Raw genomic sequence first — 20,000 nt, 5'->3', positions numbered from 1 at the left:
TGATCTAGAACAGGTAATCCACCTTGTAACAATGACGACAACAACAGCATTAAAAGTCAGCCAACACTAAAACATCTAACCTTTTTAATAATAAACAGCTGTTTGGACAAACACTTTTTATCTCAACAGTTTGTTGAGGACCACTGTTATCATATTCAGTATACACAAAATAATACAAAAAATCTTTCTTCAAGTTCTTTTATCATCTTTAAATCTAAATCCTTCAATGTGAGTTATATGGCATATTTAGCCAGCGCTGCTTCTCAATATTTCATTCTTCTGTGTTTTTCCGTCTCGTGTTGTGCTTGATCAGCGTTTAGCTTCCATCGGACTTGATGCCAAAAACACTGTGTGTGTTTGGGACTGGAAAAAAGGGCGGGTCCTTGCCAACGCAACGGGACATTCTGATAGGGTAAGAACTGTGCAATTAATTACATCAAATCTGCTGAGACCAGATTTTCAGTAATAATGTAATAAAACAGCCAGAGAAACGACTGCATTGTAAGTTCAAAGCAGCATACATCCATACAGTTACTGTAACACAGACAGAATGTGTTTCCATAGCAACAGACGCTACTACACCTCAATAACAGGACACATTGAATAACTGTTTTTTTTGTATATAATAGATTAAGTTAATTACAGCACATAGAAGCTTTTCATACATTGCAATGCATAAACTAAGTGTCTGATAGACAAATGCAAGCACGCACACACACGCACAACCGCGCAAACACACACACACACACACGCAGTGTTGAGATTTAAATAATCATATATTGTTATGAACATATATTGTAAACATCAGGTCACGGCTCGCTCTCTCTCTCTGGCTCTCTCTCTCTCTGTCCCACTCTCTCTCTCTTTTTTATGTTAGATTGCCTAACGATTCTTAAGTCATTTAAAAATCTGACCACCAAATATAAAAGCAAATAAATAAAGTTTAAAATTGAGGAAATCAAGAAATGTTTATGGATTATTACATTTCATGGAATGGACACGAGGCATATCTAGATATAATAACAAATTCAGGTCATTTTGATGACTGTACTGTAGATCTTTCTCTCTGTCAGGAAATATCAAGTCTTTGTTTGCGGTTTCAGATCTTTGATATTTCCTGGGATCCGTTTCTCCAGCACAGACTGGTGAGCTGTGGAGTCAAGCACATTAAAGTAAGTCCAACCTCTAAAAAACAATATTGTCCCTTTTGAAAAAAAAAAAAAATATGCTAGGTTAGGTCTGTTTTGATGCTGGTTTGACCTGCTTAAACCAGCACATGACCAGCTTAAACCATCACAAACCATCAAAACATACTAAACCAGTATATTCAGTTTTTTTCAACAGGGATAATATTTTATTACATTGAATTATATAAAATAAAAAACATTCCTGCTTTATTCTTTTTTTATCTGCGATGCAGTTATTTTCTTAAATCTGTTAACATACTGAAAAATTATGACAGAACACAAACTCATATCACTCTGGACTTCATGATTGTTCTGCGTCCAGACTTCACAGATTGTTGTTCAACAACTGCAATCTTTTATTCGTCATAGTTCTGGACATTATGTGGAAATGCACTGACGCCAAAACGAGGGATTTTTGGAAAGACGGGGGACCTGCAAACTATTCTGTGTTTAGCGACGGCGAAAGATGAAGTGACGTATTCCGGCGCTCTGAATGGAGACATTTATGTGTGGAAGGGGTTGAACCTGACGCGAACGATACAGGCGGCACACGGAGTGAGTTAAACACACATCACGTATGACACTGTCACATACACATCGTACAGGCTTCACCAATATGATGTTGAATGAGGACATAATATTTGTTTTGGTGTAAATGATCCCTTTACATGAAAGTATGTCAACTGAATAAAGTCACCCTTACACTGTTTGACAGTACTGCTGCAGTATTGTGTGTGCAGCCGGTGTGATGATGCTGTGAGGTGATGAATCTGACCTCTTGTTCTGTAGGCTGGGATCTTCAGCATGCACTCATGTGAAGAAGGTTTCGCCACCGGCGGTCGTGACGGATGTGTCAGGCTGTGGGATGTGGATTTTAAACCCATCACTAAGATCGACCTCAGGGAGGCTGAGCAAGGTTATAAAGGTATTAAAGATGAATTTAAATGATTTATATAATTTAAAAAACGTGTTAGTTTTTTGATCATTGAAATGAGTTTCATTTGCTTTGTGGAGGTTTAGGAATGTAACATTCTCTGAACATTTATGAAACTGAACTGAATGTTTAAATCAGCTTGGAGGAAATGAAAACTACTAAGTGTGAAATAAATCAACTAGTTTTAAACTAACCGGCAGGCAGTGATTCAATGAAATATAATAGAATTAATAATACAGAATAAAATCCCTCATCTAACTCCATATGATGGTGATGGAAATCGTATATGAGGGATTCTGTCACCATGGCAACATCATCAGCTCATTCATCGACAGAGTGACAGTGTTGTGGTCCAAAGTAAATCTTACAGTGTTTCACAGCAGATGATCAGATCAGATCAGATGACAACAGACTTACATTTAAATCTCAACTGTTTCCCCTCCGCAGCAATCAAATCAAAAGTCAGACATCTCAATATAAACTCGAACATTTCTCATCTTTCAAAACCACAGTTTCTGACCCACAGCTATTCACGTTATGATATGGCTCTATACTCTTAATGTACGCCAATAATTGTCACATTCATGTTTATTTTGTGTATAATAGTATCACAATTCCTTAATACAAACCACAAACTTTGATTAAAACAATATAGAGAATTGAATACTGCTATGGTTACTTAACATCTCTGAGATGAAGAAAACACATGGGAAAACTCCAGAGCTATGAATGATCCACCGCTGCGATGCTCCTCTGGGTTTCTGTTCTCCTCTGTCTGGACTCCTGTGAGGATGTTGGAGATGTTATAGATTTCTCATGTGCTCATTGGTGCGTGTGGTTCACATCTCTCCTGCTGTTCTTCTGTCTGTTGTGTGGTTAGAATCAGACAACATACTTGTACTTTTTTATGCTAGATTTGTCATACCCGTTTAATTAATACTGATGGTGGCCCAAAAACATTTTTCTGTTGTATTTTATTTATATTTTGAATTGGCTTTTAGTTTTATGTTTTATTTTTAGTTACACTTTTAGCAATTTTGAAATGAACTTTTGTCATTTTGTTATTTATTTATAATATTGCTGTATAATTTGTTTATAGCATTTTATATAATTTTTAGAATTTTAGTAAAATTTTTAGCAATTTTGTTATGCATTTTTGTAATTTATTATTTATTTATAATATTGCTATATCATTTATTTATTTATTTTATACAATATTTCATATACATTTTAAATACATTTTTAGAATTTTGATATATACTTTTATTATTAATTTATAATGTTGCTATATACATTTCATATAATTTTTATATAATTTATTTTATAAAATATTATATAATTTATCAAATTATTTTTTCATGTTCATTTTGGTTACATTTTTAGCAATTTTGTTATGTACTTTTGTCATTTTTTATTTATTTATAATATTGCTGCATAATATAATTTGATTTTTGTCATATATTTTTATATCATTTATAAAATATTATTTTAATGTCAATTTAAGTAACAGTTTAAACTGTTTTGATATGTAGTTTTGTCATTTTGTTATTTATTTATAATATTGCCATATATATTTATAATGAACGTTTTAGTTTACTTTTTATTTTCACTTAATAATTGAAGTACCTCTTCTTAAATTTGCCAAGGCAGCATTTCTAATTTATTTCAAGGTTTTTAAAATAACATTTGGGGCTTTTAAATGTTTTTAAATGTTTGAATAGTTTAAGATTTAATATATTTTGCATCTGTCTCTCTTCTTTCAGGGCTGTCGATCCGCAGCGTGTGTTGGAGGGCTGACCGGATCCTGGCGGGAACACAAGACAGTGAGATCTTTGAGGTGATGGTGAGAGACCGAGACAAGCCGCTGTTGATCATGCAGGGTCACTCTGAGGGCGAGCTGTGGGCCCTCGATCTGCATCCCAAACAACCGCTGGCTGTGACCGGCAGTGACGATCGATCCGTACGGTTAGTCAACACCTCAATTTCACTTATTATCCACATTCACCCGAGAAAAAAAAGCTTTGTCTTAAATATCTTTCATCCAAATGTAATGTCTCTCAGTTGTTATCTTCATCTTTCTCAGACTCTGGAGTTTGTCTGAACACACGCTGATCGCTCGCTGTAACATGGAGGAAGCTGTACGCAGCGTGTCCTTCAACAACGACGGCTCTCAGCTCGCTCTCGGGATGAAGGACGGATCTTTTACAGTTCTACGTGTCAGGTAAACAAATTCAGAACCAAATGAGAGTTCATCTCCTCATTCTCACATGATCACCATTAACGACTTCTCTTGTTTTCATAGAGACATGACGGAGGTGGTCCACATCAAGGACAGAAAGGAGGTCATTCATGAGCTGAAGTTCTCACCCGATGGCTCGTATCTGGCCGTGGGCTCTAATGATGGGTTTGTGGATATCTACGCCGTGGCCCAGCGATATAAGAAAGTTGGAGAATGCAACAAATCCACCTGCTTCATAACTCATCTGGACTGGTCTGTGGACAGTCGATTCCTGCAGACCAATGACGGAGCCGGAGAACGAATCTTCTACAGGATGCCAAGTAAGACTGATAAATCAGCCCATGAGAAAGAATAAGTTATTAAATGAAGAACAAACAGAAATCCTGAGAAAATGAGTCAGAAATTTTGCAAACTGTCAAACTGAACTCGGATTTGTCAAGTCTGCAATCAAAAGTCTCAATATCAACTCAAACATTTCTCATCAAATTTACCCAAATCTAAATTGTTTGACCTTTTCATTCATATTATTGTATAAATGTTAAATGTACAGAACTCTGAAAGATGATAATAAGAAAACTCTATCTCTTCAGCCGGTAAATTTCTGCCTAAAGAGGAAGCCAAAGGCATTCACTGGATGACGTGGACGTGTGTTCTCGGACCGGAGGTGAACGGAATCTGGCCCAAATATTCCAATGTCAATGACATCAATTCTGTGGACGCCAACTACAGCAGCGCAGTGATGGTGACGGGTGACGACTTCGGTCTCGTGAAGCTCTTAAGATTCCCGTGTCTTAAAAAAGGTCCGAGCCAACTATCCACACAGAGATATCATCATCATGCACTGGGATGCGTGATCACTAATGTAGAATTCTCCTCCTTTCAGCTGCAAAATTTAAGAAATACATCGGCCATTCCGCCCACGTGACCAATGTGCGCTGGTCACATGACCTGCAGTGGGTTCTGAGCACGGGCGGAGCGGATCACTCGGTGTTCCAGTGGAGGTTTCTGCCAGAAGGAGTCATGAATGGAGTTCTGGAGCCGCTGCTGCAAGGTGATTCCTTCGTCTAGATGACTGGCAGTATCCCGATTGACAGACTGTAGAATGTCTCAACTGATCAATCGGAATAAAGTATTCGTGATAATAGGTATTTGTGAATAATGTGAAATGTTTTGTGTTGACAGAGGGATACGCTGATTCCAACAGTGGCGAGTCGGATTCGGATCTCTCGGACGTTCCCGAGCTGGACTCAGACATTGAGCAGGAAGCCCAGATGAACTACGAACGTCAGGCAAGAGACACACACAGCTGATAATGTCACCGGTACCCGTGTGAGTTCGTGCCCGATTATACATTTTGAGTAAGCTGATTGCTAACTTTGCCAGTGCAATTTTTACAGCAGAGCGTATCCGATCGGTAAGGTATATTCTTATAAACTATAAGATTAAACAATTTGCTAACTATAGCTAACTTTGCCAGCGCGACTTTGACAGCATATATTAACAAAACGGTAAGGTTTTATTTTGTAAAAACGATCAGGTTTAATTATGAGCTAACTATAGCTAACTTTGCCAGCGCGACTTTGACAGCATATATTAACAAAACGGTAAGGTTTTATTTTGTAAAAACGATCAGGTTTAATTATGAGCTAACTATAGCTTACTTCTCGAGCTGCCTTTGACCCAACGCGACAAAGTCAATAAAACATATAATAGCGAGGCATTTGTTGCATCCAACCTTTGTGCACAACCATGTGTGAATGTGCTGCACACACTCAGATTTTGGACTTGTGCTGTTTTGGAACAGTGTTGTAAATAAAACTTAAGCACTGATTTCTAATTTTATCCCACTACAGCGGGAATAGACACAACTTTTCTCTTTGCGTATTTTGGGCGGTGTCTTCAACGCTTCTCACAAACTGACGTAGAAATGTGGGTCAGGCGTTTTAGGCAGGTTTGGATGAGCCTCCGCCTTTAAATAAAACATCTCTTTTGGTTTAAGACTTACATTTTAGCAATTTTACGTGTCTAATAGAATATATGGATGAATGACTTGTAACACACCAAAGATACAGGAAAACACAAAATCGCGTCGGATGACTCCTTTAACGCTGATATACTCATTTTTTTTATTCCTTTATTTGGCACATTTTGTTTGGCACTTTTTGTGTCTTTTAAGCAATTAAGTGTTAACATCTTACTCAAACACCCGCAGGTTTATAAGGAAGATCTTCCTCAGCTGAAGAAGAAGCTGACTGGATCTCTGAAGAGACAGAAAGCTCCAGACGAGGGCCTTCGCTTGCAGTTCGTCCACGGGTACATTTGTCATATTCTGTTACCTCTACATATATCTTCAAATCAGATTTGTGTCTGTGCAGAATTCTTTCATGGTGTTACATGTAACAATATGTATTTTATGAAACTGTTGATTCATAAATGACGGATTCTGATGAAGATGATGATGTGTGTGTTTCAGGTACAGGGGTTGTGACTGCAGGAATAATCTGTTTTACACGCAGACGGGTGAAGTGGTGTATCACGTGGCCGCTGTGGCCGTGGTGTATAACAGACAGCAGCACACACAGAGGTTTTATCTGGGACACGATGATGACATTCTCAGTCTGACCGTACATCCGCTCAAGGACTATGTGGCCACTGGACAGGTGCCTGATCACACCCACAACATAATAAGATGCCACTGTCTTTCTGGAGCTGTTCATTCAAATGTGCTTTGTGTTTCAGGTGGGTCGAGATCCCGCCATCCACGTGTGGGACATCCAAACACTGAGATGTTTGTCTCTTCTGAAGGGTCAACATCAGAGGGGTGTGTGTGCGCTGGAGTTCACAGGTCAGACCCGCGTTCAGCCTGTCAGTCTCATTTGAGTTCAGTTTAATGATGTTATATCAGGAAGCGTGTTTTTATCAAAGTACTATGATCATTGTTGTTTTGAAGGATTTAAAAAGAATATTTTTGCGATTGTATATAATGTAATGTTGACGTCACTATACCAGAGTATGTTTTTGTGTGTGATGCAGGAGATGGAAAGAGTCTTGTGTCAGTGGGAATCGATGAAGATCATTCCATAGTCATCTGGGACTGGAAAAAAGGCGAAAAGTTGGCCAAAGCAAGGTACAGCAAACCTGATCAAGAGTTAAACTCAATGTGTGGGTGTGTGTGACATAAACCTGAATACACACCAACTCATGGGGACTTGTGTCACTGTGGGGACCAAAACTGAGGTCCCTATGGGCAAAAAAACGTATAAATCGAACTGAACAATATTTTTTTGAAAATCTAAAAATGCAAAAGACAAAAAAATGTTTATAAAATATACAGTTTGTACAGTATAAAATCACTGTGTGTGCGTGTTCTTGTTTCTTTATCCTTTATCCTTAACCAGAATGCAAACCAACTCATGGTGTCTCAAGGTGTCATGGCTTATCAATCTTACAGAACAGCATTTGTTTCAAATGTAAAAATGCAAAAAGTTTTCTATGATCTTTAGGGTAGTGGATAAAGTATGAAATCATTACACCTATGGACTGTCCCCATGTGTGTGTGTGTGTGTGTGTGTGTGTGTGTGTGAGAGAGAGAGACGTAAACCTGAATGCACACCAACTCATGGGGATTTGTGTCACCTTGGGTTCCAAAATTAAGATCACTGTGGGTAAAAGCTTGTTAATCGTATAGAACGATATTTTTTGAAAATCTAAATATGCAAAAGATAAAAGAAGATAAAATTTATATAAAATATGCAGTTTGTACAGTATAAAAATCATTACGGCAATGAACTGTCTCCACGTGTGTCTGCCGTGTATGCGTGCAAGTGTTTGTTTGTGTGTTTGATGTGCGTGTGCATGTGTGCGTGCGTTTAGATGCGTGTGTGCGTGCATTTTCATGTGTGTGTGCGTATGCACGTGCATTTTAATGTGTGTGTGAAATGAAGGAGACGTCTGTCTCTCCTGCAGAGGTCACAGGGATAAGATCTTTGTGGTGAAAGGAAACCCGTTCCGCATGGACAAACTGGTCACAGTGGGCATGAAGCACATCAAGTTCTGGCTGCACACAGGTAAACGTGTTAAATCCCCTCATGATAAAACATATATTTGTTATTATTGCTAAAAATCACCAAACACGTAGAAGTGTCTTGCTTTTTAGATGCTTTAGCTTTAGTGGTGAATTGCTTATGTCGTCATGAGGTCCCATGATAAATCAAGACGTCTGAATGCAGGTGGAGGACTCACATTCAAGAGGGGCATCTTTGGAAATCTTGGCAGGCAGGAGACCATGATGTCCGCCTGTTACGGCCGCTCAGAAGATCTGGTGTTCTCCGGGGCCACCAGCGGTGACGTCTACATCTGGAAAGACACGACGCTCATGAAAAGCATCAAGTCTCACGATGGCCCAGTGTTTGCCATGTGTTCTCTGGATAAGGTGCGTTTGACATGAGAACATCTTCTAGTGTGCAGTGTGATTTTAGCTCGTATTCACAATTAATTCTGCGCTTTAGGGATTCGTGACGGGAGGTAAAGACGGCGTTGTGGAATTGTGGGACGACATGTTTGAGAGATGTTTGAAGACATACGCCATCAAGAGAGCGGCTCTCTCCCCGTCCTCTAAGGGTACAAGGATCCGTCGATGGATTTTGATCGACTATCAATGTTTTATCATTCATGAGCTTGAAAATCTACAGTTGTGGTGTTGTGAACGGGTCTGTTTTGATTTTAGGACTGCTTCTAGAAGATAACCCCTCCATCAGAGCCATTACGCTGGGTCACGGCCACATCCTGGTGGGCACCAAAAATGGAGAGATCCTGGAAATCGACAAGAGCGGCCCAATGACTTTACTGGTACAGGTGTGTTACTGACAGGGTCTCTGTCAGGCGAAAAAACAAACAAAGATTCGTTTTTAACCTCGATCACACACGTCTGTTGAATTTATTCTGTTGAACTCTCACAGACAGATGAATAGACTGATTTACGACATCTAAACTGTTATTCATAGATAAAAAACGTATTCAACAGGCTGAATGTTCATGTATGGATTGTGTGTGTTTAGGGTCATATGGAGGGTGAGGTGTGGGGTCTGTCTGCTCATCCACTGCTGCCCATATGTGCCACCGTCAGTGATGATAAAACCCTGCGCATCTGGGAGCTCTCGGCCAATCACCGCATGGTAGCTGTGCGCAAACTTAAAAAAGGTACACAACTATCACACACGTTCAAACACAAAACTTCAGGCATGTGTTTCTGGAGATTTTGTGTGTGTCGGTGTGTTTCTATGCGTTTGTAAGTGTGTTTTTGTGTATTCTTTTTTGTGTGTGTGTTTCTGTTAACATGATTTTGTATGTGCTTATGCGTTTAAGTGTGTTTTTATGCATGGTTTTGTGCACGTGTATGTAGTTCTGTGAATGCTTTTTCTGTGCATGTGGATTGATGCATGCTTGTGTGTTTTTCAGCGTATTTGTGCATATTTTTGATGCATGCGCATGTGTTTGTCTCTGCATTTGTGCATGTGTGTTGATTCATGCTTGTGTGTTTTTCCGTGTATTTTTGCACATTTTTGATGCATGCTTGTGTGTTTTTATGTGCATTTATGCATGTGTTTGGATGCACGCTTGTGTGTTTTTCAGTGTATTTTTGCATATTTTTTATGCACACTTGTGTGTTTTTATGTGCATTTGTACATGTGTTTTGATTCATGCTTGTGTGTTTTTCAGTGTATTTTTGCATATTTTTGATGCACGCTTGTGTGTTTTTATGTGCATTTGTACATGTGTTTTGATGCACGCTTGTGTGTTTTTATGTGCATTTGTACATGTGTTTTGATGCACGCTTGTGTGTTTTTATGTGCATTTGAACATGTGTTTGGATGAACGCTTGTGTGTTTTTCTGTGTATTTTTGCATATTTTTGATGCACGCTTGTGTGTTTTTATGTGCATTTGTACATGTGTTTTGATGCACGCTTGTGTGTTTTTATGTGCATTTGAACATGTGTTTGGATGCACGCTTGTGTGTTTTTCTGTGTATTTGTACATGTGTTTTGATGCACGCTTGTGTGTTTTTATGTGCATTTGAACATGTGTTTTGATGCACGCTTGTGTGTTTTTATGTGCATTTGAACATGTGTTTGGATGCACGCTTGTGTGTTTTTATGTGTATTTGTACATGTGTTTTGATGCACGCTTGTGTGTTTTTATGTGCATTTGTACATGTGTTTTGATGCACGCTTGTGTGTTTTTATGTGCATTTGAACATGTGTTTGGATGCACGCTTGTGTGTTTTTATGTGTATTTGTATGTATGGTTTTGTTCATGTTTGTGTGTGTGTGTAGGTGGTAGGTGCTGTGCCTTCTCACCTGATGGTAAAGCTTTAGCTGTGGGTCTGAATGATGGCAGTTTTCTGGTGGTGAACGCTGACACACTGGAGGATATGGTGACCTTTCACCACAGGAAGGAGATCATCTCTGACATCAGATTCTCTCAGGGTAAACGCCAAACACTTCACATCAGTATCCACACATTGTTTCCTAATATCTTGATTAGAATCACTGCAAGAAATCGTTCTCTTTATTATTTTTTCCCATTTTCATTTGAAATATCTACTAAATGTGCGTTTTTTCTTTAGATGCTGGTAAATATCTGTCTGTGGCTTCTCATGACTCATTTGTGGACATTTATAATGTTCTGACCAGTAAGAGGGTGGGCATCTGTAAAGGAGCGTCCAGCTGCATCACGCATGTCGACTGGGACGTCCGCGGTAAAAAAAATACACACACACAGTTTATTTTTATACATTGTGGGGACTTTCCATAGGCGTAATGTTTTTATACTGGACAACCTGTATATTTTATTGCCTTCCCTTAACCCAACCTTAAAACCTCACCATCACAGACAACTTTATACATTTTCAAATAGACATCATTTATTATGTTTAGTAATCCATTTGAATCGTGGGGACCGGCCATCGGTCAAGCTTTTTAAAATCTTTAAAGAAGCATGGACATGTTTTATAATAACACACATGATAAATTGAGTTGATACCTTAACAAATGTTGTTTTGTGTTGTTTTGCTCTAATGCAGGAAAACTGCTTCAAGTCAACACCGGTGCTAAAGAGCAGTTGTTTTTTGAATCTCCACGTGGACGAAGACAAACCATCAGCACGTCAGAGGTCCAGACAAACTTTAGATAACTGTATGAATCCCTCCAGTGTCATCCGTGTGTGCTCATCTGTGTTTGTGTCCAGTTTGAGAAGATGGAATGGGCCACTTGGACGTCTGTGCTGGGCTCCACGTGTGAGGGCATCTGGCCTACTCTCAGCTTTGTAAACGCCTCTTCACTTACCAAAGACAAGAAGCTGCTGGCCACCGGAGATGACTTCGGTTTCGTCAAACTCTTCGGCTTTCCATGCAAGGTCTGAAAGCTCAGTTACTCTTTTAGAAGAGGCCAAACATACACTCGTCCGGTTTGTCGGGGTTTAACAAATTCTCAATCCATAGGATCAAATCCTTGTCTTGTCAAAACTTAAGCTCAGTTTCACTGTTCTAATTCTGCGCTGTTCCTTCAATAAAGGGCCAATTTGCCAAGTTTAAAAAGTACGTGGCTCATAGTGCCAACGTGACAAATGTAAGATGGTCCAGTGACGATGCCATGCTGCTGTCGGTGGGCGGAGCCGACACCGCCCTCATGATCTGGGCTCGAGAGGGGATCGGTCCACGAGAAAGCAAAGCCGTAGACAGCGAGGAATCAGATGATGATGCAGATGAAGATGGAGGTGATGTTTTGTGTTCGCGTGTATCTCCGTTAAGTGATATTAATGTAGATTATTAATTGACTCAATTGTGTGTGTGTGTTTAGGATACGACAGTGACGTGGCACGTGAAAAGAACATGGACTACACCACAAAGATCTACGCTGCTAGTATTAGACAGATGACGGGTGTGAAACCGCACCAACAACAAACAGAGGTTCAGGTGGATGAAAGGTATCCATAGATTTCACACACACAATGCATTCTGGGAGTGATCTTGTCTGTGTCAGATACGTGCTAGTTAGACTCAAAACACAGGTTGCTTTGTTTTTTAAACGTGATCATTTTTTGATCAGACCTCCGGTGAGTCGTGCCGCACCGCTGCCGGAAAAAGTGGTGAAGAACAACATCACAAAAAAGAAGAAACTCGTGGAGGCGAGTGATAGACACAAATATCTGGATTGATGCTAATGCTGCTCAGCGTGTAAACGTGACATGTGTGTGTTTGCAGGAGCTGTCTCTGGATCATGTGTTTGGTTACAGGGGCTTTGATTGTCGGAATAACCTTCACTACCTCAATGATGGAGCGGATATCATCTTCCACACGGCCGCTGCTGCCATCATTCAGAATCTCTCGGCTGGTAGAGTGTCTTCAGCATTTCTCTGTTAAACACTCATCTCTGTCCGCTTTATTTAGTCACGCTGCGTCCCAAATGTCCTACTTCCAGACTATATAGATCGAGATGTTCTTGCTTTTGACTCCATTTTTCAAAAGAGTGTTTAAGAGAGAACTCAAGTCATATTTTTGTCTTAAAAAAACCTAAATCAAGTGATAAAGCTAAACGACACACGATATAAGTTCTGCTTTTCTGAAATTAAAAACTGCAAGTAAATTATGCGTAACGTAGAAAAACATCTGCCAGTGGGGTAAGAAAAATAAACTTGTTTGAACATAATTTAGAACGTTTAATTTAAGTTTATTTCTCTTTCCCTTCTGGCAGACATACACTAAGTTTATTTTGATCTTACATAAATGCGTTTCTCAAGGAAATTCTCTTGTTTTTTTAATCGAATTAAAAACATGAATTTTTTCATTCATTCATTCATTCATTTAGTGCAAAAACAATGTAGGCATGATGACAATTTCCTACATTTTAATAAATGAAGCATAACAAAAATATTCCTCTTAGGGTGATGGAGAAGATTATTTGATCGTTTAACACCATTTGTCATGCTTTGTTTTCTTGATAGTTTCTTTAGTACTCTAAAACCATTGCTGCTTTTATCTTAATTTTCACCATATTTTGTCAAATTATATTTTCAGCACAATAGTCTTAATAAGATTTTAGAAAGATCGGCCAGCCAGAGTCTTTGTGTGTGTGTGTGTGTGTGTGTGTGTGTTCCATCAATGTTCTCTACTGCTGACCTCTAGAGGCCTCATGTGGAACTGCACCTCAAATTAATATATCTATATATTATCTATATAATTAACAGTTCATCTTTATTTCATTCATGTTTTGTCATGTGATGTATTTCAGGTACTCAGAGCTTTTATCTCGAGCACACGGATGACATCCTCTGTCTAACTGTCAATCAACACCCCAAATATCAAAACATCATTGCCACGGGTCAGATCGGTAAGTGTGAATGAAAGATTTTTGGGCTTCTACTCAAATCTCATTTTTTCTAATGCAAATTTGTGTCATTTTTTTGCCATCGTAATCATTTAATTTGCTTCAGTTTTGCTTTGGTGTGCTGCGTTCAGCTGCTTGCTTGTTGTGTTTATTACAATTTTTGGCGAATAACTCTAATCTCTGGGGAATTCTGCGTTGGCGCTGTGAGCGGTTCTTCTCATGGCTGTTTTTGATTTATCACTCTCTCATCCTCTCATCCAACACATCACCACACAGGCGACATCACCGATCTGCCAGGTATGACACCATCAGCCTCCTGTGATTTGATCTTTAGTGTTCCTCTCCGAAAACTCCAGCTCTCCAACACAGACGCAACTCACACATGTTTACTAAAAAGTTTACTTTTCCAGGTTCGGTATATAATCACAGTGAACAGCTTCTGATAACTTGACATTAAACTTTAACATTAACAACGTACACGTTAAGGTGAGACTAATATGATTTTACAATTTATGGCAGATTACTAGGAGTCATTAATCTACTGCTACAGAAAGTCTGCCAATGATCAAAAAAATAATAAACAAAGAAAAAGCGAAACAAGAAATTAAGTTTAACACATTTTTTTACGTTCAGCTAAATGTATACACATAAGAATACATACGAATTTAATGTACAAGTATGACTCTTTTCAAAGGACTATTTAAATGAAAAAAAGGAAACAAAAGTATTTTAACAAAACTGATGAGTCTAAATGAATATCTGTGATAATGGACAGCGTGTCACAGATGTAATAGGACATTAAAATTTGTAACCTGGAATATTTAATTAACCCAGGAAATATACGGAAGAGTATTAAGGCCAATCAATAAAAAAATAATAGAACCATGTCGATATTAAAGTCATTACTATGCAAGATTAAATCCACAATTTTTAGAGGAAAAAAGTTAAAATAAAATGTTGAGAATAAACTCAATACATTTTTAGGATAAAGTTGTTGCTTTTCGAGAGAAATATCATTACATTTTGTGAAAAAAACTCAAAATAATATTTCGAGAGTTAACTATCTATACTGTTCGGATAAGCGGTAGAAAATGGATGGATGGATGGAACTATCTATACTTTGAGAATAAAGTCCTTGTGGTCGCTCCTGAACGGCCGCTGCAATGCATGCAGTTGGTGTTAAAGAATGTATAAAACATCAAGATAACTTTTAAATCTCTTATTTTAACGAAAAACTTTGTTTATTTTCAGCATTATTTCGTAATTTTTCTCAAAACAAAAGGACTTTATTATAATGAGTTTATTCTTTACATTTTATTTCGCTTATTTAACCGATTTTTTCTCAAAAAAACAACAACTTTATTCCCGAAATGTATTGAGTTTATTCTCAACTTTTTATTTCAACTTTTAATCTTGAAAAACTGCAGGTTTAATCTCTCATTGTAATGACTTTAATATCGATATGGTTCAATTGTTTTTTTATTGCTTGGCCCTAAAACTCCTAAATAGAAATATAATATTAATATCAGTTCTGTTTATTACTGTTGCATCGAATAATATCTTGTATCAAAAAGTGAACACCACTGATTTTAGAATTTGATCTGAATCAATCCTCCCTTTTTCCTGTTTTAGTAAAGAAGTTTACTGTATGTTCTCGTGTTTGCATGAAGCGTCCTGCAGCAGATTGGCTTGACCGTGTTTCTGTCTGTTTCCTGTCTCCTGTTTTTCCTCACGACTGAAATAAACATCTAACTTTACATTGTGTTTGCTCCGAGTGTTTTATCATTTTACTTTTCAGATGTTTAACTGATTTTTGATGTGTGTTTCTGTAGGTCTGGCCCCTTCCATTCACGTTTGGGACGCTATGAGTAAACAGACGCTGTCTGTGCTCCGCTGCTCTCACGCTAAAGGTGTCGGATACGTCAACTTCAGTGCCACCGGAAAACTCCTGCTGTCTGTGGGGGTGGATCCTGAACACACCATCACTGTGTGGCGCTGGCAGGAAGGTGCGTGTCTGTGGTCAATGACAGATGTGTGGGTCAATTTAGGCGAAAAACGACGGACAACCAGATGTTCTGGTGTGTTTTCAGGCGGTAAAGTTTGCAGTAAGGGAGGTCACGTGGATCGGATCTTCGTGGTGGAGTTCCGGCCCGACTCTGACACTCAGTTTGTGTCTGTGGGAATTAAACACATTAAGTTCTGGACTCTGGTGGGAGGATCTCTGCTTTATAAGAAAGGAGTGATGGGAACGGTGGAGGACGCTCGTATGCAGACCATGCTGTCGGTAGCGTTTGGAGCTGTGAGTCACACTTGGTATTGGATTATTATACGGTACACCAGAAACACGTACAGTTCCCATCATGCCATTTGAGGCGGATTGTCTTAGTTTGTATTTCTAAGCATCGTTTACAGAACTACTTTAGTTACTGTACATAAAATATGTTGATTATTTCTGATGACAAGCAAAAGAAACTGGCTAAACTTGACTCTACAATATATTGAATTTAGACTGCAATACCAAGCTCAACCACTAGATATCAGTGTACCACAGGGTTTCTTTAAAGTCCCAGTGAAATAAAAAATGACAATGCCTATTTTTTCATGAAATATTGCTGCGTGTAATGTAAATAGTTGAGCAATGTGGGTCATTCTCTTTTTAAATTCCTGTGCCCTCATAATATTCAGTTAAAATCTGAAAATGCACCTCCGTCCTGTAATGACTATCCATCATAAATGACGGCTTGGGCGGAGCATCTGTTAACTCCGCCCCTTCAACTCTCGGTCTGCTGCCAGGTCCGTTTCAAAATGTGACGGCTGGTTCATATGTCCAATCAAATCGCAGAGAAAGACGACAGCCACGCCCACTATTTTTCTGTTTTAAATCCAATTTCACTCGGAAATGCGTAAAATTCTTTCCTGACCTGTAGTTTACAACAACGCAAGGTTGTGGGTTTGATCCCAGGGGATTGCAAATACCTATGTAAAACGTATAGGATAAAAAGCAATGTAAGTCGCTTTGGATAAAAGCGTCTGCCAAATGCCTAAATGTAAATGTATCAATATGGAAGTTAAAACTATCGCAACTTCCGGTTCACGGGGACTTTAAATCCCACCTAAACTACAGGACCCATTCAACAAATCGATTATTTAATAAAATAAAAATACAACAAAATTCAACTAATCGTTTCTTTAATACAACTATTATACAATACAATAATACTACAAATATAAATATTAGTTATATTACTAGGCACTATCCAAACACAGACCTGAAGTTAACGGCAGTCCCGGCGCGCGCGTCCGATGAAACTGTCTATAAAACAAATTTGCTATATAAATGAATTCTGGGTAGTGTTTGAAAATCTGCTGAATTGATATAATATTATATACAATACACATAACATTACTGATTTAAAGGCTGTATATTTGAATGTGTGAGCCTGTTTGTTTGTTTGGTGCAGAGTAACTTGACGTTCACCGGGGCTATAAACGGTGACGTGTACGTGTGGCGAGATCATTTTCTGGTGCGTGTGGTGGCTAAAGCTCACACCGGACCCGTGTTCACCATGTACACCACGCTCAGAGATGGACTCATAGTGACCGGAGGCAAAGAGAGACCGTGAGTAACTCTGTGTGTTCACATATACATGTGTGTCCTTTTATTCATGAAGGCACACAGTTACACTATGACTCTATTATTATCACGGCCTAAACATTTTGGTTCCTCGCCACTGGGAGACTGCTCATATAAGATAGGTTAAGAGCAGGGGATCCCAAACCTTTCAACCCACGACCCCAAAATAACAGTGCCAGTGACCCGAGACCCGCACTATATTGGTTAAAGTATACCAAACGTTGTGCTAATAAGGTCTATCCAAACGTGCACAATGACAACACAAAAGAACACAGTCTAATATAATATTATTTTATAGTAATTTACTCATTTCTTTACTCTTTCTTTTACATAAACCATGAACTATATCAACAGATGGTCAAATTTCAATCAGTTTGCACACCTTGTACAACATTGAGCGCTGATCATTTGTTATCGATGTTATTTACATTTTCTTTTATTTTTGCTCCAAACTCGTGTGACTTTTTCTCAGTCCATCATAAAGGTTTTTCACATTTCAATTTTTCATTTTGCTGCTGTTTGTAATGATCAGTTATAAAATGTACAACCTGTGTGATCTTTGTAATTTGATCATTAAACCTTCTCGATCATTTCACAAAATTCTAAAGTATACAAACCTTGCACGCAATGGTGCACATGCAGGTCTATCCAAACACAAGCATAATAAAAACACAAAAGAACACAACCGTCTCACATCCTCAGGGGTCACGATCAAGGGGACGGAAATGAGAAATGTACTTATATTTTGTAAAGGTTATGGATAAAATGACTTTAATGATTTCTAATCATTATAAAAGAATTGATTTCTGGAAATGATCTCGCCCTTGCTTTCACATCCTCCTCCGCCCCCACCATGGGTTGCGCCCCCTACTTTGAGAATCCTTGAAATGTCATGAACATTGCTTTATTAGAATGGTCGAACTCTTTCTTTAAAACTGTGTTCTGTATTGTATTCTACCTCCTCTGTTTTTATTTCTTTCCGGTAAAGCAAGCACTGTATCAATCAAATGGAATTGAGTTAAATGTCGATACCATCTACGTGTGTTTAGTTTTTAATCCAGCACAGTGTTTACAGTAAGATCACGTTTTTGCCATATTACTGGTGTGCTTAAAAATGAAAGGTCAAGATGCACTGAATAAATGACAGTTAAATGCATTTATTGATTCATGTTCTCTATGAGTGTTGTGGGTTTCAGGACACTGATATGTGTGTGTTTGATCTGTAGGACTAAAGAGGGAGGTGCTGTGAAACTATGGGATCAGGAGATGAAGAGATGCCGGGCGTTTCAGCTGGAGACAGGACTACCCGTCGAGACCGTCCGGTCTGTTTGCAGAGGAAAGGTGAGCGATGACGTCTGATATTCAGTCACGTTGTGTCGAGCTTTTCTGCGAGCTCTGTGTATTAAATGAGCGGTTTGTGGACGACAGGGTAAAATTTTGGTGGGAACTAAAGACGGAGAGATCATAGAGGTGGGAGAGAAGAACGCCGCCTCCAACACCATGATCAACGGACACACGCAGGGACGCATCTGGGGTCTGGCCGCCCACCCCTCCAAAGATGTGTTTATTTCTGCCAGCGACGACGGAACCATCCGTATCTGGGACCTGGCGGATAAAGTGAGGCATTGTGGGTTACGGAGGAGGGGGAGTATATAATTCTGTATAAACACTGGATCTTTTTTTGCAGAAACTTCTGAACAAAGTCAGTCTGGGTCACCCTGCCAAATGTGCGGCGTACAGTCCAAACGGTGAGATGGTGTCCATCGGGATGGAGAACGGAGAGTTTATCGTGCTGTTGGTGAATTCGCTGACGGTCTGGGGGAAGAAGCGGGACCGCAGTGTCTGCATCCAGGACATACGGTCAGAGAAAACAATCTTTGAAATTCTGTCTGATGAAATCAAATGTTGGATTACGTGAATAATGCATTGTTTGATGCGTGGGTGGGTAACAGGTTTAGTTCTGATAACCGTCTGTTAGCCGTCGGGTCAGTGGAGTGTGCCGTGGACTTCTATGACCTCACTCTGGGTCCGTCTCTGAACCGCATCGGCTACTGTAAAGACATTCCTGGATTTGTCATCCAACTAGATTTCTCTGCCGACAGCAAATACATTGAGGTGGAAATCATTTCTGTAAAGATATCGAGCTGTGATGTGCAAACAACTCTTGCAGAAATCTGAAGTGTTGCTGTTGTGTTTGAAGGTCTCTACCGGGTCCTATAAGAGGCAGATGCATGAGGTTCCCAGTGGAAAGATGGTGACGGAACAGTTTTTGATTGACAGGATCACCTGGGCGACGTGGACCAGGTGAGGATACGCTTCACCCGGTCCCTCACAGAGTCATGTGATACTCTGTTGTTAATATTCTGTGTGTTGTGTCAGTGTTCTCGGCGATGAGGTTTTGGGTGTCTGGCCTCGTAATGCGGAGAAAGCCGATGTCAACTGTGCCTGTGTCTCTCACGCCGGGCTCAACGTGGTCACCGGAGATGATTTTGGTCTCGTCAAACTCTTCGACTTTCCCTGCGCGGAGAAATTTGTAAGATGACAGAGTGAAAGTGTTGAATGTGTTTCCTCCAGTTAGAAATGAACTCAGGGTTTGTGTTTCATCTTCACAGGCCAAACACA

At 39.2% G+C, this 20,000-nt stretch overlaps 1 protein-coding gene across 2 annotated transcripts in view; it reads left to right on the top strand.

The window, feature by feature from the left end:
* Positions 1-20,000, top strand: part of eml6 (EMAP like 6) — a 31,804-nt gene that overhangs the window by 9,503 nt on the left and 2,301 nt on the right. Inside the window, exons 3-41 of one of the 2 annotated variants that reach the window (XM_056735236.1) lie at positions 314-412; positions 1,104-1,172; positions 1,557-1,742; positions 1,977-2,112; positions 3,885-4,086; positions 4,205-4,342; positions 4,424-4,680; positions 4,951-5,160; positions 5,244-5,411; positions 5,543-5,649; positions 6,573-6,673; positions 6,834-7,020; positions 7,100-7,205; positions 7,394-7,487; positions 8,327-8,427; positions 8,590-8,792; positions 8,869-8,980; positions 9,087-9,214; positions 9,418-9,559; positions 10,694-10,846; positions 10,987-11,118; positions 11,443-11,531; positions 11,607-11,774; positions 11,933-12,134; positions 12,218-12,344; positions 12,467-12,545; positions 12,622-12,751; positions 13,649-13,747; positions 14,021-14,041; positions 15,577-15,750; positions 15,835-16,043; positions 17,206-17,363; positions 18,605-18,719; positions 18,807-18,995; positions 19,066-19,238; positions 19,331-19,493; positions 19,579-19,682; positions 19,758-19,911; positions 19,991-20,000. The exon at positions 19,991-20,000 is cut by the window's right edge and continues 91 nt beyond it. In XM_056735236.1, the coding sequence (XP_056591214.1) occupies positions 314-412; positions 1,104-1,172; positions 1,557-1,742; positions 1,977-2,112; positions 3,885-4,086; positions 4,205-4,342; positions 4,424-4,680; positions 4,951-5,160; positions 5,244-5,411; positions 5,543-5,649; positions 6,573-6,673; positions 6,834-7,020; positions 7,100-7,205; positions 7,394-7,487; positions 8,327-8,427; positions 8,590-8,792; positions 8,869-8,980; positions 9,087-9,214; positions 9,418-9,559; positions 10,694-10,846; positions 10,987-11,118; positions 11,443-11,531; positions 11,607-11,774; positions 11,933-12,134; positions 12,218-12,344; positions 12,467-12,545; positions 12,622-12,751; positions 13,649-13,747; positions 14,021-14,041; positions 15,577-15,750; positions 15,835-16,043; positions 17,206-17,363; positions 18,605-18,719; positions 18,807-18,995; positions 19,066-19,238; positions 19,331-19,493; positions 19,579-19,682; positions 19,758-19,911; positions 19,991-20,000 (5,395 nt within the window). The remainder of the gene's footprint in view (positions 1-313; positions 413-1,103; positions 1,173-1,556; positions 1,743-1,976; positions 2,113-3,884; positions 4,087-4,204; positions 4,343-4,423; positions 4,681-4,950; positions 5,161-5,243; positions 5,412-5,542; positions 5,650-6,572; positions 6,674-6,833; positions 7,021-7,099; positions 7,206-7,393; positions 7,488-8,326; positions 8,428-8,589; positions 8,793-8,868; positions 8,981-9,086; positions 9,215-9,417; positions 9,560-10,693; positions 10,847-10,986; positions 11,119-11,442; positions 11,532-11,606; positions 11,775-11,932; positions 12,135-12,217; positions 12,345-12,466; positions 12,546-12,621; positions 12,752-13,648; positions 13,748-14,020; positions 14,042-15,576; positions 15,751-15,834; positions 16,044-17,205; positions 17,364-18,604; positions 18,720-18,806; positions 18,996-19,065; positions 19,239-19,330; positions 19,494-19,578; positions 19,683-19,757; positions 19,912-19,990) is intronic. The other variant, XM_056735237.1, reaches the window with a different exon arrangement.

Source organism: Triplophysa dalaica, chromosome 21, assembly GCF_015846415.1.
Source record: "Triplophysa dalaica isolate WHDGS20190420 chromosome 21, ASM1584641v1, whole genome shotgun sequence".
Classification (NCBI taxonomy): Eukaryota; Metazoa; Chordata; class Actinopteri; order Cypriniformes; family Nemacheilidae; genus Triplophysa; species Triplophysa dalaica.
This window is presented reverse-complemented; position numbering and strand designations above follow the sequence as displayed.